Source organism: Trifolium pratense, linkage group LG5, assembly GCF_020283565.1.
Source record: "Trifolium pratense cultivar HEN17-A07 linkage group LG5, ARS_RC_1.1, whole genome shotgun sequence".
NCBI classification, from domain to species: domain Eukaryota; kingdom Viridiplantae; phylum Streptophyta; class Magnoliopsida; order Fabales; family Fabaceae; genus Trifolium; species Trifolium pratense.
The window spans coordinates 49,707,939-49,725,202 of NC_060063.1; the positions used below are offsets into that span (position 1 = coordinate 49,707,939).

Genomic DNA, 17,264 nt, shown 5'->3' on the forward strand with positions numbered 1-17,264 from the left:
CACCCATCATCATCACCAACCAAAATTAAGAAATCATCGTCATAAATTTTGATTATAAAAAAAAGAAGAAATCATCGTCATTTTATCATCCTTTATAATCTTCACTTTCTCAAAACCTAGAAATAAATATTCATATCCCCAAAACTAATTGTGACTTCATCAACTCCTCAAAATTTCTTCAACTCCATTAAAGAACTACAAGTAGATGAAGATTCTTAATAACAACAATAAAGTGGGTTTGATTTTTCTGGGTTTTGCATCAAGCTTGTTTTTGAGTTCTGAGTTTAATCTTTGATTTCTATGTTCTTTTATGCCCTTTTTTAATTTGTTAATCGCTTTGTGATGATTATTTTATTTTTCTCATTCAAAGAGGTTTCAAAGTTTGGTTTGTTTAGATTTTTTTTTCTTGAAGAGGCAAGCCATAGCCAAAAACCAATGGATTCTTATTCTTCTGCTGCAACAACAATAAAAACTCATGTCATGTTAATCAATTAATTCACGATCTTGGTACCCTTTGACGTGCTAGATAATGACAAGAATAATTTTTTTTGGTAGGCGCGGCCGGAATTACTGTGAAAATACACGGTGAAATCGTAGTAGCAGACTAGCAGCGCGAGTTTGTTCATCAACCTAAAATTCTGGGTACCGGGGTCGGATTCGAGACCCGTTTTTGAAAATCACGACCCAAACTTATGAAAAACCGTTTTTTATTTTTTTTTTACTTTACAGTCACTTTAAATGAAAGAAAAAAAAATGTTCATTAAGACAATTAATTACTATTTGAAATCTTTCCAATACACTCTCATAATGCCATAATTATTTTTTATAATGATAAATGTCATAATTTGGGGAGCTTTACCAAATAAAAATCAAACTTTTGATATTTTCTTATTTTACTTTTTACGGGAGACTATTTGTATTCTCTTTCTTACTTTTTTTTTTTGTTTTACCTTTTTAAGATAAAAAATTAGAGAATAAATAAAAATTAAAAACACAAATCGGCATGGTATGAAATCCTAAATAAAATATCCTCAAAAAAAAAAAACATCACTGCATCCTTTCAAATTTTTTTTAAAATAAATATGGAAGAAAATAACACGTACTATACATATAAGTTGTTACCTATTTTTATTTTATTTTTTTTTATAAGCATAAGTTTTTTTTTTGAAGGATGTATAAGCATAAGTTGTTACCTATTATTAATGCTGAGGTCTTGGAGTTGGACACCAATTAATTTTCTTTGCAACGAGATAAATCTATTACTACTTGTTTTGTTGTTGTTTCTTTTTATTGCATCAAAAAATATTAAAATCAATTATAACCAAAATTATTAATTTATCCTTATTACTTTTAATCACATTGCAAATTTTATATCATTCATTGTAATTTCACTGTAAAAAAAATAATTAGAAAGACGATATGCTTTTTTTTTTAACAAAACAAACTTAATGCATTTCATTAATCACCAAAAGTTCAATACAAAAAGGAATAATCTCAAATCTATGAAAACTAGCTCAAGAATTGGCCGCCCTAGCCAACGTATGAGCAACCAAATTCACTTGTCTCATAATAAACTTAACTTCAAAGTTTGCACAAGATAACTTAATAAGAATAATATCGTTAACGATTGAAAGAAACTCTAAGTTGTCTCGCCTCTTGGTACGAATTGCCTCAACCAGTAGTTGAGAGTCACTTTCAAATTGGACTTGTTGAAAGCCTTTGTGCTTAGCTTCTTTCATGGCTTGCAATAATGCCCAAACTTCACCCTCATCTATTGATAAAATCACCTGCTGCCACTTTGTTAATTCAGTAGTAAATTCACCAGAGCTATTTCGAAAACAAGCACTTATTGTTGTCCTTCTTGCATCTACATTGCACTTTAACCACTCTAAGCGAGGCTTTTCCCACCGGTCCTTGCTTAAAAGCGGGACATGCTGGTCATAAGTACTTCGCATCTTATGAACAGCAGATCACTCACGTCAATGATCAAAAGCAGAAAGACGATATGCTTAAAAATAGGAACAAAACAAATTATAAATAGGAAAAAAAACAACAATTTATACATAAAAATAGTAACTTTGGTGGTAATCGATTTTAATATATTAGTAGTAGATTATACTGTATTTTTAAATTTTACTTTATTTATATAACTTTTAAGTCATTAACTTCAACAAGGATATAACCATCGATAAAAGTCTAGGGTTAATAGTGTTTCAATTGACCTAAAGTATAATTTAATGTAAAATTATACTTTACTTTTTATTTATACTTTATTTTTATAATTTTTAAGTCATTAACTGTGAGCAAAGTATAACCATCGGTCAAAAATTAAGGTTAATAGTGTTTTAGTTGAACCGGAGTATAACTCTCAGTCAAAGTCTAGGGTTAGTATTACTTCAGTGGAACCAGGGTATAATCAAAACCGGAGTATAACTTAAAACAGAGTATAACACTCAATTAAAAATCAAGGTTAATCATGCTTCAGTTGAGCAGAGAGTATAATATTGAATCAAATTATACTTTATATTTCAATTTTACTTTATTTATATAATTTGTACTCCCCTTAGCCGTAGTCTTTGATTGACGATTATAATTTAAAATAAAGTATAATTCGACATAAAATTATATTCCGGTTCAATTGAAACGCTATTAACTATAACCTTTTTAATTCATTAACTTCAACCAGAGCATTACCCTCAGCCAAAGATTAGGATTAATAGCATTTCAATTGAGTTAGAGTATAACCTTCAGTCAAAGTCTAGGGTTGATAATTTTATAAAAAAAAGTCTACGGTTGATAATACTTCTGTTGAACCGCAGTATAATCTTAAGTCAAATTATGCTTAATTTTAAAATTTTACTTAATTTTTTTTTATTTTTAATTTCAAATAATCTTTTGTCAACTTATACTTTATTTTTAAATTTTACTTTATTTGTATTATTTTTAATTCTCCAACTTCAACCGGAATATAGTCATTAGTCAAAGACTATGATTAATGGTGTTTCAGAATAATTTTACTTAATTAAAGATGCTGTGGCTACTCCCTAATCATTTTTTTGCTAAAATTGTCTTGTGAAATCTTAATCCAATACGGTCCCTTAAATCATATTTACATTTGAATTTGATTCAAGCATAATTAAATTGGATAAACAAGTAAGCAATTAATTTTAATGCATATAATTACATGATTAAAATGACACATCATCTATGTAACCAAAAAAAATGACACCTCATGTATTAATGGTTACCGCAAACTATTGAGTGCAATATTTATTTAACATAAAATTGGCATAGCTAATTGGTTAATTGGTATGGTGATGTTTTACGGTCCCTGCTTCGAATCTAGGTTTTGCCAAAATCGCCCATTTTCTTCTCTATTTTTTTTCCGGTATTTTAAAGTGGCTGATTCTTGTCATCATCTTCAACCTTCAGCCGGGTCACTTCGACCCGGTTCCAGACACGCAATACCAACGCAAAATCCAATAATTTTCCGATAGTTTCAAGTCGATTTAAACTAAAAAAATAACAATTAATTATCCATAAACATCACAAAAACCATTTACAATACATTTTTATTTTAGTTTTGATTCAAATAGTCTAAAACAAAAGACCTAAAATTAAAATTCTCAACATGTTTGGATGAGTTTGTGTCAAATATGTGTGTTTTATTTATTTAAATAATGAAAGAAATCAAAAGGGATGTAGAACCTTCAACTCCATTGCAAAATTCATATGAAAAGAATAATGGTAAAATTTGAAAACTGTCAATTGAAAAAAAAAATGAAGGGGGTGAAGGGGAAATCATAAAAATCTGAATGTTCAAAAAAAGAAAAACGGAGAAGAAGATTATGGGTTCTAGATCTGAGTTTCTCTCAAGTTTTGAGCTTGGATTTATACTGCTATGTTGATGAAGAGATCAAGAACCATGATGTTGTGATTTTTTTTAGTTGCTCGGTGATATTGTTTTAATTTTTTTACAATCACAATTAAAATTAAAAACAATTTAATAATTGGGGTAATTTTGTTACTTTTAATATGGTAGGGGCTTAGTTGAAATATTAATAGATATAAAGATACATGGTAAGTACTATATAAATGGTGTGTACCATATAATTCAAAGTTAGTCAACACTACATTCTCACTGGTCAGGTTAAAAATGTATCAAAACAGTCCAAATAAAGAATGCACCGTAGAATTTTTCAAAATAAAACGAGACAATTATTTTCTCTCCCGACCCCCCTCATTTTTTTTCTACCCCCTGAATTTTCGTTTTTACCCTTGGAGATATTGCGGTTTATACAACCGAAGCAAATGATGAAGGTTTTAAGTTTTTGCTGATATATTAGACCATTGTGGTTCGTGCGAACCAAACGTTAGCGTTTTCGGTAAACACCAACCGAATGTCAGCTTGTTCGGCACCTGCGAACCGAAATCATTAGCTGCGGTTCGTAAAAACCGAAGTTTTATGGGAAATTTATTTGTGAACAGTTTTGACATTCATCCTAGCTCAAAAATTATAATCAATATGGGCTTATGCTCTCTTGTTTATAATATATATATATATATATATATATATATATATATATATATATATATATATATATATATATAATGAACAATGGGTGTCATGACTGTCCCAACATAAAGTTTCAATAATTTAAAAATCAAATTGTCTATGATCTAAAATACAATATTTAGTAAAAAAAAATATTAAAAATCAAAAGCAAAACATTATATTTGTAAAGAAGTAAAAATAATGTCTCATGAGGTCAGCCCAATTGACATGAACATTGTATTATATATGCAGAACCTAAGTTTGAATTTATTTTTTTTACAAAACTCTTATATCCATTTATTCACTTTAAAAACGTGAATTTTTTTGTTTGTTTTTAAGCAATTAAAAAGGTAAAATTTTAATCATTAGTGACAAAAAAAACCTACATAAAAAATTCAATAAAGAGTGTGGTGTTCCAACAAAAACACATATCTAAACCTAAAAAGAAAAAGGCTAACACAATGGGCCGGGTTGTGAAAAGAAAATACTAACCCTCCAATTTTAACCCGACCCGTCACAATCAAATAATTCAAGAGCCTTTATTTATTAAACCCTAAACCCCAATACTTCTCTCATTCTGACAATTATAGGTTTTTTGTTGCGGCCATAAAAAATGGCTATGGCTCTCTTTCTTCTCTATGAAACCGCTGCTGGTTATGCTTTGTTTGAAGTCCATGGAATCGATGAAATCGGTCAGAACACCGAAGCTGTTCGGAATTCCGTTACCGATATGAACAGGTTCGGTAAAGTTGTTAAGCTTCGCTCTTTCAATCCTTTTACCTCTGCTCTTGAAGGTCTTGAACAAATCAACGCCGTTTCTGAAGGTAACAAACTCACTCTTAGAATCAATATTTCTGTTTTGTTCTATATGAATATGTTATGTTATTTATATAGTGATTTTTATAGTTATTTAACCAGTTCTAGTTTTAATGTTATGAACTTTTAATTGTATTAGTAGGTTTAATTTCTATGTTATTAGGTTTCAATGTTTGTTAATGTTTCAATCATCGTGTGAATAGTGTTTTATGAAACCCTAGTTGTTATTTTTCTCCTTTAGGAAACGTTGATGCTGAAAGTTGGATTTTTTTAAAGGAACTTTGTTTTAATATATGCTTGGTTTGTTTGATGCGATGTTTTTAGTGAACTCAAATGTTTTTATTTCATTTTGGTTAGTTGCTCAATTTGTTGTTTCTCTTGTAAAGGGATTATGACCGATTTGCTGAGGACTGTTTTGGAGACTAACTTACCTAAAGTAAAGGAAGGCTAGAAGCCGGAGTTCACCTTAGGTGTAGTAGAATCTAAGATTGGTTCCCATATACATGAAGCTACTAAGTAACCCTAGTTGTTAACATTATTAGTATTTTTATGCTTCAGAAAATGTTGATGATTTTTTTTAAGGAACTTTGATTTTATGTATGTTTAGTTTGGTTGATACTATGTTTTTAGTGAACTCACTCAAATGCTGTTATTTTGCTGTTATTTCATTTTGGTTAGTTGCTCAATTTGTTATTTGTTTATTGTTGTGAAGGGATTATGACCGATGAGCTGAGGACTGTTTTGGAGACTAACTTACCTAAAGTAAAGGAAGGGAAGAAGCCAAAGTTCACCTTAGGTGTATTAGAATCTAAGATTGGTTCGCATATACATGAAGCTACAAAGATTCCAGTCCAAAGTAACGACTTTGTTGGCGAACTTATTCGTGGTATCAGGCAACATTTTGAAAAGTTCGTTGGTGATCTCAAGGTTAGTATTTTGGCCTTTGTTTTTGCTCGCAGGATCCTTACTTTGCCCATTTTGATTAATATTGTGTTTCTTTTAATTCCATAGCCAGGAGATTTTGAAAAGGCACAACTTGGTCTGGGCCATAGTTACAGCAGAGCTAAGGTGAAATTCAATGTTAATCGGGTTGACAATATGGTCATTCAAGCAATCTTCCTTCTCGATACACTTGATAAGGATATCAATTCATTTGCCATGAGAGTCAGGTAGCATAGGCTTAACACAAATACTCATTCATATATGCATTTTTTATATTTGAAATAGTTTACATCTTCCAAGAGTTAAAAACTAAATCAATGATTTATATTGGTTGATCAATATTGTGCAGAGAGTGGTATTCATGGCATTTTCCTGAGCTAGTGAAGATTGTAAATGATAATTATTTGTATTGCAAAATTGCAAAATTTATTGAAGATAAGTCAAAGTTGGCTGAAGACAAGATTGAAGCCTTGACCGACTTAGTTGGAGATGAAGATAAAGCAAAGGAGATTGTAGAAGCTGCCAAAGCCTCCATGGGTAGAATTTCATATTACTTTCATTTAACTTGTGTTTTTTTATTCTCTTTCTGAATCCACTTTCTCTTTGATTTTTTCAGGTCAGGATTTGTCCCCTGTGGATTTGATCAATGTCCATCAGTTTGCCCAAAGGGTGATGGACTTATCTGATTACAGAAGAAGGTTGTCTGATTACCTCACTGCTAAAATGAATGATATTGCACCAAATTTGCAATCTTTAGTTGGTGACAGTGTTGGTGCTCGTTTAATTTCCCATGCTGGTAGTCTCACTAATTTAGCTAAGTGCCCCTCCTCAACTCTTCAAATTCTTGGTGCAGAGAAGGCTTTGTTCAGGTTTTTAACTTCACCTATTGTTATAAGTTTTGTTTTTAAATTTGAACTGCTATTTTTTCATACAAACTAGTAGTCTTCATTTGTGAAACTGCATGTGTTTTGTCTGGACAAGTGACACTGTTATTCCTGTGTTGTCATTGTAACGCTCTGATATTCTCTTTTCCTGCTTTATTCAGGGCATTAAAAACAAGAGGAAACACTCCCAAGTATGGTCTGATATTCCACTCTTCTTTTATTGGTCGTGCATCTGCCAAAAACAAGGGCCGAATGGCTCGCTATCTTGCAAACAAATGCTCAATTGCATCACGAATTGACTGCTTTTCTGGTTTGTTTCCTGCTTAGTAATTTTTGCAATCTCTTGATCCTTTACTTTGCATCTATATCATGCTTTTGTTGTCTTGCGCAGAAAAGGGTACTTCAGCATTTGGGGATAAACTCCGTGAGCAAGTTGAGGAGCGACTTGACTTTTATGACAAGGGAGTTGCCCCTCGTAAGAACATTGATGTCATGAAATCTGCTATCGAAAGTGCTGATAATAATGGTACGGATGCTCAAGGAGAGGGCTCACTGCCCCCATCTCCTTTTCTCATAATTCAACATCAATTTATCTCATATACTTGTGCTTGCCACTACTGTGCTACATATCTCACACTGCTTTTTGCTGACTTATACGAATTGTTGCAGATACAGAAATGCAAACAGAGGAAGTTTCAGCTAAGAAAACCAAGAAGAGGAAGCAAAAAGCTACGGAAGATGACATGGCTGTAGATAAGGCTGAAGAAACTACAAATGGTGATGTGGAGCATAAGTCAGAGAAGAAGAAAAAGAAGAAAGAAAAGAGAAAATTGGACCAGGAGGTGGAAGTTCAGGAACAGGTTGTAGATGATGGTGCCAATGGGGAATCAGGCAAGAAGAAGAAAAAGAAATCCAAAAGAAAGGATACTGAATGATGAACACTATCGAATAATATGTTACATTTTAGTTTGCTTTGAACTTCTAACATTTGCTGCATATGTCTTGGCTCTTGTTGAGTACTTTTTATTTAATTATTTAGCCTAAAAGTTTTGTCCAACCACCATGTTTCCCGCATAAAATTAATATTTTGGTAGTTTTTGTATCACACACTTGATCTTAATATTGGTATTGGGATAGTTTTTGTGACACTATTCTTATCTTATTGTTTGATTTGCTGAAATCTAACATCATTGTGAATCATGTTTAAGGAGTTTGCCTTGGCCCTTTGTTGCCTGACTTTCCTTCTAGTTGTAGCCTTGTATGCTTATAACCACTGGTTGCTACCTAAAATGAGTTTTAAATTACATCGTTTCAAACTAATTGGTCTCCCTAACCTGGTGGCGGTGTCATCCCTGAATCCATAATGGGTATACTTCTCTCAGCAGGAGTATTTAAAAACACCAAGGTTATCATTATATTTGATACAGATTTGGGAAACATAATCTGTTGGTTGTCTTTAGCCAATCCATTCTACAATGTTTCCACTGCTCCCTGATGCAAGTCCCATTCCCTCAAATTTACGTTTACCTAATGACAGTTCCAAGTTCAGATGGAACAGAAACTCCTAGGGGAGATTGGTTTTAAGGAAAACTGCTCACATCCAATTTTATTTTTTTTAAAAGTAGCATGAACATCATATAAAATAAAACATTTACAGGTTGGATGTTTTTAACTGTGCCTTGAGAGAAAGAAAAAAAACATTTTTAACCTTTTTTTCAGGTTGGATGTTTTTTCAAAACCGTATCTGGTTAACTGTTACATTTGTTCTGCTCGATTCAACATGATTTGAGAGGTTATGTTGGTTCTGTTCAAATCAGACTTAACCTTCGGTTAGTGATTCAACCGACCTGTTTGATCTGTAGTTATGGAAACATTGAACACAATATTCACCCGTGAGAAAATGCACAAACCACCAACCATGTATTGGTTACTGCAAGTTTCTTTTATTTTTGTTGTAAAATGAACATATATTGCAATCAAGATCTTAAAAATGCATTAATTCTATGTTTTTCTTTTAATGGATTAATTCATATGTTAGATCATCGTCAATTCATCGTTTTAAGTATTTCAATGAGACTGACACGGGAGCAAATATAAAATTCAATCAGCATGGGCAGCCCGGCCGAACCTCTGTGTTAGGTGTGACTATAGCTACACCAATTTAAAATTGACCCACGTTTTGTTTCTCAAGTTTAACATTTGTTCCAATTTTAGTTCTAACATGTTTTTTTTGCCCTACTTAAAGTCTCGGGTTCCATTATCTTTAGTGCCAATTTGATGTCAAAAGAGGTGAATTTCAGTCTCAAATTTGATATTTCATCTTTAGGTGTTTAAGACAATAAATCACCTTTTAGGACGTAAAAAATCATCATTTTTAGAGAAAAATATGAATAGGGATCAAAATTGCAACAAATATGAATATAGAGGACCGAAAAGTGCAATTAATTCAAAAAAATACAAAACAATGTCGTTTTGTAGAGTGAATAGAGACAAATTGTCTGTCAGCAAAAACACTTTACGCGTTTCATTTTTCCTTTCTTCTTCCCTCACTTTTCTCTATCCGTTGGACACATCACCGACTCACCTCTCCTCTCAACCTTCCCCCATTTCCCCTCTCATTTTACGACGGCGTCACCCCTTTCCAGTTCTAGCCATAAATTAGTAATTACATCTCCGTTTTCCGTGGTTTAGAATCTCCATTCACCGTTTGTCATTGACGACAAAGGTAATTTATGCGATTTTTAGTTTTATATCATTGAGGTATTTTTTAGGAAGACTAATAACTGCATTACCGTTAATTTGATTCTCTCTCTTCTTAAGTGTATTTTTATTCTTTATAATGTAGCAAACCTTAGATTAAATAAAGGAGAGAAAACATGAGAGAAAAATTGAAGAGAATCAAAATTCGTGTAAACCCATCCCTAGAAGTATATATGCAATGTATATGGACTCTCTCTTTCTTTCTTTTTCTTTTTTGACAAAGCAATGTATATGCACTTGAACACCTACCATGAGCTAGCTTTTAATAGTGACAATATGATCCATTTGATATCAGAGTTAGATTTTGTAGGGCATGTGAGAATTGAATTAAATCCCACACTGAGTATAAGAGTGAATATTGAAGTTGTATTTGAGTTTCACATTTATCACTAACCAACCATGATATGGATGAAATCCTTAAAAAAATGATACGAATAAAAAAGTTTAATTTTAATGCATTTTTAGTATAAAAAAGTTTTACAATTTTAGCACATTACAATCATTTATGTAATTATGTGTACTTTCAAATAAAAAAATCATTTATGTATATAATTTTAATGTGATTATTATGTTAAAAATTCAACGTTTCTAACAATCTAACGAATATAATTGATTAATAGTATATAAATTCTTTACACCAAATATATATGTAATAAAAAAAATTCATAAATGAAATATTATAGCTTTCATATTTATAATAATTCGTCTCATTTTGAAAATCACCCTTTTTAAACTTTTAATAACATGATAAATGCATATTAATCAATACTATATATAAAGAGAATACATGAGTTTTGGTGTACAATCTTCATAATACCAATAATACCCTTGGTTTTTTTAGTAGCAACAAAAATCTTTTATTAACAAACTCACCGTAACATAAGACACTTTTTTTTAGCAGCAAAAATCTTTTATTAAAAAATTCACCATAACATAAAACTTTTTTTTTTTTTACATAAGTTGAAAACAGGCATACGCGGAACACGTCTGCCTGACCCGATAGTAATATATAATTTTTTTAACAACCCTTCATTAGTTCGAAAAGCTAATAATATGTTTAAACAAAAAATAAATAATAAAGAATAATCTATTCAATTTCAACTAAATGTTTGACAAGAACTTTTTATTTCATATATAAAAATTATTTCAAAAGTGAATTAGTAGCTCATTCACCTACCCAAACAACAATAAAATAAAAATATTTTAAAAAAAAAACACTCACCTAACACATTAACGAACGAAAGGGCAAGAAAGCAAAGTTTGATTACGACGAAGACTTGAGTTAGAAGCGTTGAAGGGTCCGAAGCCCAACCTAACGTGGGATCAAACAAGGTATAAAAATACCAAATTACCCTCTTTCTCTTTTCTCTTTTTTTTTATTCACATTACATAAGCATAAGAATCATCGTTGTTGTTTCTACTTTGCGTGTTTCTTCGTCTCTGTGTTCTCTGCCACAACACAGACACAACAAAACAACATTAACAGAGAAAACGGTAATGGCGAACACTAACTTGGAAGATGTTCCTTCTGTCGATCTCATGACCGAACTACTTCGTCGTCTCAAGTGTTCCTCCAAACCTGACAAGCGTCTTATTCTCGTTGGTAATTCATCGTTTTTTTTTCCCTCTTTATGTGTCTTTTTATTGTTCTATCGACATTTTTGTTTTTATTCTTGTTCCTTGTTCAGATCCGATAATTCGAATTAAAACCTGTGTTTAAAAGTTCAATGCTGGTATTAAAACATAATGTTTGTTGCTTAGGAATGTTGATGCGGTTTTTAGGGTTTTTCATTTTACTCCGGAATGTTCTCAATTGTTTGTGTTTTTTATTTAAGGAATTGATTTTTGTCACATAATAGGGATTTCACTGAGAATTTTAACTATTTGGGTAGTTTTAGTTATAACAATTTTGCATAGTATGTTTTACTGTCCAGTTACTGGAGAAGAAGAGAATTAAGTAGATTCTTATTGTTTTATGTTGTTGTTTTTGTTCTGTTTATTTTTTTTAGGGTTTTTCGGTTTTCGTTGCATGATGTTTTTTTTTTTGTTTTGTTTTAGTATTTACTATTATTTGTTTACCAGATTGAGATTTGACTCCTTTAAAGTGAGTGATTCAGTTCAGAGGGTAAAATAAGTAATCTCGAAACCGTTAATGAATAAAATCAATAGTATTAGTTGATATTAAATATGTATGCATGGTATATGTGTTGGAAATTGGAATATAATTCATTGATTTATTCATCACTGGTTGAGATTACTTACTTTATCCTCTAAAGTGAATTGTTTGTCGTCTAGTGGTTTTAAACCGTCGAGGCTTGTCATCAAATTCTTTGTCGCTTCTGAAAAATACATTTAATCTCATATCGACACTTGCTATGCGAACAATTCTATATATTGGTTAATCGGCGCATGCTCAGCTCTTAGAGGATCTTTGTTCAAAATAGTGATTGTCATGGTGCACATAGCACAATATGTGATATCAGAAGGATTCGTTTGTCATCTTTTTCTTGTGTGTGTTTGTTCTTTCACTTTTTGCCGGTCAGCATTCATCTGTATTTGTTTACATTGTAGGCTTGATAGTTTGTGAAAGACGATGCTCCTGATTGGAGCTGTCTAGCTATACTCTTAGACCATGGAAAGTTGGAGACTAACACATTGGTCACAAAGAATTTCTTAATTTCTGAATGGATGATAATATAAATACTTTCCAATCATGTTATTATACATAATTCATATAGATAATGACGTCATTTGATTTGATCCATGTAGCCAACTCCACCTAAAAAAAAGTTTTCATTACTTTGCTCCTATAGCAATTCTGCATACTTTATATGCATGCTAACTTTAGTTTGTAGATTTGTCTGTGTACTATTGGCGGAAAGAAATTTGTTAAGTTAAAATTGGTTCAAATAGACAATGAAGCGCATGTTTCTATATGCTTTCTTATTGTGATGCATCTTATAATCATTAAGAATGTTCTTTTTTTCTTTCCCGTAACATAATTTAGTTAATTCATTGAACATCCAAATGGTACTTGTTTATGTCACAACACGAGTTCAAATAAAATATTTAAAATGTTCATGGTTCATTCCTATAATTTATTGTAAATGGGAAGTTTATTCTTTCAAGTGTTCACCAACCCTTTGTATGATAAATTGGTGGTCTTGTTCTGTTTTGTCCATAAACGTTATCTAAATGACGAGTAGCTTTTAGGTTTGTTTTATTCCTTTGAATTCATTTATCAATACATATTTGAAATGGATTCTGAAATCGAAGTCGAATATAACTTTAAAATGTTAATGCAGGCCCACCTGGATCTGGAAAAGGCACTCAGTCGCCAATCATAAAGGATGAGTACTGCTTATGCCACTTGGCCACTGGTGATATGTTGAGAGCAGCTGTAGCAGCAAAAACTCCTCTCGGTATTAAGGCGAAAGAAGCTATGGAGAAGGTAAGGTCTTTTTGGTATAAAATCTTGTGCTTCTATTGTTTCACTCAACGTGCTTCCATAAAATTGTTAATCTTACATTATACTAAAACTTTTCAGGGAGAACTTGTTTCTGATGACTTGGTTGTTGGCATTATTGATGAAGCAATGAAGAAACCATCATGTCAGAAAGGTTTCATTCTTGATGGCTTTCCAAGAACTGTGGTTCAAGCACAGAAGGTATTGCATTGTTTGACATCTGAGCTACTCAGTGAGTTTCTTTTGTTTGAAGTATCGAGACTCTGTGTATAAAAGCAGAATGGTTTGAATGACTTGTTCTTCTACTTACTATGAACCTGCCTTTTTTTCTTTCTTTCTTTGCAGCTTGACGAGATGCTGGAAAAACAGGGTGCTAAAATTGACAAAGTGCTCAATTTTGCGATTGATGATGCAATCCTTGAGGAGCGAATTACTGGACGCTGGATACACCCATCCAGTGGCAGAACCTACCATACAAAGTTTGCTCCTCCCAAGGTTCCTGGAGTTGATGATGTAAGTCTGCATCTTTATTTATGCCCCGCAAAATGTTAATTGCCTTAGATCGAGTTTAGCTAACCTGTTCATTAAGAACTTTTAGAAATTGAGAAGTTGAAATAGTCTTACAATCACTGCAGCTCTTTTAAATATCTTTCTATGTAACTTAAAGAAGCTTTTGCACCTAAACTTTATCATACCTCCCTTATCCAAATTCTTCATGAGCACCATCTAATATATGTGGACTTTTTTGTAAGGTAGAAATCAAATACGAGATGTAATTTCCCACGAGCTAGAAGCTTATGAGAACTGCATCTAAGTATGATTTTTGGTTATAGGGGCTTAAACATTTGCAAAACTTCTTTAGAAGCTTTTAAAAGTGTCTTTCAGACTTGATGTAAATGCGGAATGAAAGAGGTGCAAAAATATACTGTTAAGATATTTTATTGTGAAATGATTTTTTGAGGGAACTGCTGGCTTTAGTTGCTATCAATATTTTAGTTAAAGACTTTTGTTTGGTACATTAGTTAAAGACATTTAAATGGTTATGGCATACTACAAGTGTCGTTATTTTAAGTTAATCCCCTGCGACTACTTTCATAGTCAAATCTGTCCTTTTCAGGTTTCTGGTGAACCCCTTATCCAGCGCAAGGATGACACTGCAACTGTTCTTAAGTCAAGACTGGAGGCATTTCACAGGCAAACTGAACCGGTATGATTCTGAATCCATTTTCAACGAAAGTAAAATTTGAACTTCGGATATACAATAGCTTTCGGCAAGTGTTGTTTTTGTTAGGAATGGCAATTAGACCCAAATTCATTAAAGGTGTAAAAATTCCCCATAATGGGTGGCTTAATTGCATAAATAGTACCTGTGCTATGGTTATGGGTCGGGTATTTACTCCGCAATTTTGAATCGTAGACCCACAAACAGACGCAGGCGTGCACGCACATGCACACACACATCTTTGGTCAATAACTTTTTATCGATACATATTTTTAAAACTGATTGTTGGGTTGAATGCTTATACAATATAGATCATCTTTGTAGGTTTGAAAGATCTTTGGATAGTTTTTTAATTGAGTTTTGATGTACCTTTTGTTATTTATTGATTATTCATAGTCAAAGAGTGTGTAACAGATACTTAGATACCGAGAGGGTCTGGGTTTTGGACCGGCATTGTAGCTCCCTTACCCATAATAGGATATACTCACTGCCGTCCCTAGTTTATGTATCTTTTCCAGTTATGCATGATTGGAAGTTCTTTTTAATTCTTTACTCGCCATTTGGGCCAATTTCTAGCCATATTTGAATTTTGCACACACATGCACACACCTTTCGTAATATTTTTGGTTGCTTTTTGAATTTTGCTCGTGACTTGTTTTCATGGTCTTAAATGAAAAAAACGTGCATTGAACTTGCAGGTTATTGATTACTATTCAAAGAAGGGCATTGTGGCTAGTCTCCATGCTGAAAAACCTCCCAAAGAGGTGACATCTGAGGTTGAGAAAGTGCTGTCTCAATAGAGTTCCTTCCGAACCTTGGGCTCAAACTGCTGTTGAATTTTTTAGGAAACTTAGTTTGCCAATTTCTATTTTGATACATTCTGAAGTCTACATACCCTTTCAAATTCGCTGCGGATGCCGGTTTTTCTCAAACTAAGATTTGGAGAGTTAATTTGATGAAAATAAAAAGTAAATTGAATGTGGCATTTTACTTCTAAATTACTTGTGTCGTGTTTTCAAGTGTTTAATCATTACTATGTTAGTTGAGTTGACATAATATCCAATATGGATTACAAATTCAAATCATACCGAGCTTGTTATATTTCTAGCAAATTCATTTTTTAATTTGTACCTATCAATCAATTTCGTCCTTCAATTCATCCAAATAAGCAAATAAATTTTTCAGTTTTTCAATTCATCCAAATAAGCAAATAAATTTTTCACAAAAACTGATATTGTATTAAAAAAATTAATTAATTAATTAATTAATTACTCTAAGATAGGTAAAAAGGAGTGAAAGAGGTCACGTTTAATATTCAAGAAAGTAGGCTTGGAAATGGAGTAATCTTGTTTGATTATTCTTTTAACAGATGAATCTTTACGGACTTACCACACACTTCTTCAAAACATTGGACTTACCACCCACATTAAAGATGGTGAAGATCTTATGTTTCAAAAAATGTTTGAATGTATTCAAAACTCCGTGTCATGTTGGTTTATTTCCCCCCATATGCCATGGGTTCTTTTAAGATTTGCCTTATTGTCATTTGGACTTCGTCTTGGCCTGCCACACATCCTGTATTAAGGAGCATAGTGATATATTACATGTGCCTAAACTTCACGTGATCTGCACAAACGAATGACATGTGAGCTACACATACTTCAACTCCACGCGATCTGCACGTGAGCTATGCATGCCAACTCCACATGTTGTATTTAAACTTTGGTAGTGCTCTTCCACGTGATCTGCATGTGAGCTATGCATGCCATCTTCAATTCTATCACCTCCACTGAAGATGTTGATAGCAATCTTATGAAAATCTCGTTTTAAATCGTAAACTTTAAGAATTTTATGCTTTTAAGTATTACTTTCGTGTTAAATCGAAGTTAAAATCATTGAGTAAAATCACAAGTTAAAATGAGTTTATACGAGTTCACTCTCTGTAAAATCGCTTAAAATTGCAAGTTTCACCTAACAAATCAAAATTTCAAAAGTTTTTTAGTCAATTCAAAAGCTCAATTTTATCTTATTAGTAATAAATATAATATCCTATATATAAGAGACTTATTTTTTTAATAATAGTATATATTAATAATTATTATAAGATCAATATGAGTTTAGTTTAGTTAGTAGGGACATCAAATTTTATATGCAGTAGCCGAGTTTCGAATCCCGACAGTCCACTTACCTTAAAGATGAAATTATAGCCACTAAGTTACCTGTGCAAATATAAAATAAAGTTATAGTAGTAACAATCTTTGACACTTGCGAGTATTTTCATAATAGTATATTCTATGTTCTTTATAGACCATATACATTAATTATTTATTGATCTTAATATTGTGCTTATAATAGGGGTGGAACGAAAATTTTACATTAATAGTTAGACAGATAACAATTTTTGAACTCGTGTGTTTCAAACAATGTCTCCTATTTTTATGCATATGTGCAAAAAAGAAAGAAAAATAAAATAATCAAAAATAAAAATTTTTAAAAGTGAGAGACAAAACAAATCTGTAGTTATATTTTGATATATCAAGAAAAAAAAAGTAATTATATTTTGATAAAACAATATGATATTACAAAATTATATGCGATTATTTAAATATAATAAGTTAT

At 31.8% G+C, this 17,264-nt stretch overlaps 2 protein-coding genes across 3 annotated transcripts; both read left to right on the plus strand.

Annotated features, from left to right (window-relative positions):
• The first annotated feature begins 5,115 nt into the window (after positions 1–5,115).
• LOC123887322 (nucleolar protein 56-like) lies at positions 5,116–8,345 on the plus strand. 2 transcript variants are annotated; one of them, XM_045936622.1, is made up of 8 exons: positions 5,116–5,379; positions 6,084–6,298; positions 6,383–6,540; positions 6,663–6,850; positions 6,930–7,182; positions 7,359–7,507; positions 7,589–7,723; positions 7,867–8,345. In XM_045936622.1, the coding sequence occupies exons 1-8, from the start codon at positions 5,169–5,171 to the stop codon at positions 8,130–8,132; spliced, it is 1,575 nt and encodes a 524-aa protein (XP_045792578.1). In that variant the 5' UTR covers positions 5,116–5,168; the 3' UTR covers positions 8,133–8,345. The 2 variants fall into 2 exon arrangements, with proteins under 2 accessions (XP_045792578.1, XP_045792579.1); XM_045936623.1 differs by having other exon boundaries at positions 5,117–5,379; positions 7,873–8,345.
• A 2,931-nt stretch (positions 8,346–11,276) lies between these two features.
• LOC123887325 (adenylate kinase 4) lies at positions 11,277–15,643 on the plus strand. Its single transcript, XM_045936627.1, has 6 exons — positions 11,277–11,560; positions 13,263–13,408; positions 13,505–13,624; positions 13,769–13,936; positions 14,541–14,630; positions 15,344–15,643. Exons 1-6 carry the CDS (start codon positions 11,455–11,457, stop codon positions 15,443–15,445), a joined length of 732 nt encoding a protein of 243 aa, XP_045792583.1. The 5' UTR covers positions 11,277–11,454; the 3' UTR covers positions 15,446–15,643.
• Positions 15,644–17,264: the final 1,621 nt, after the last annotated feature.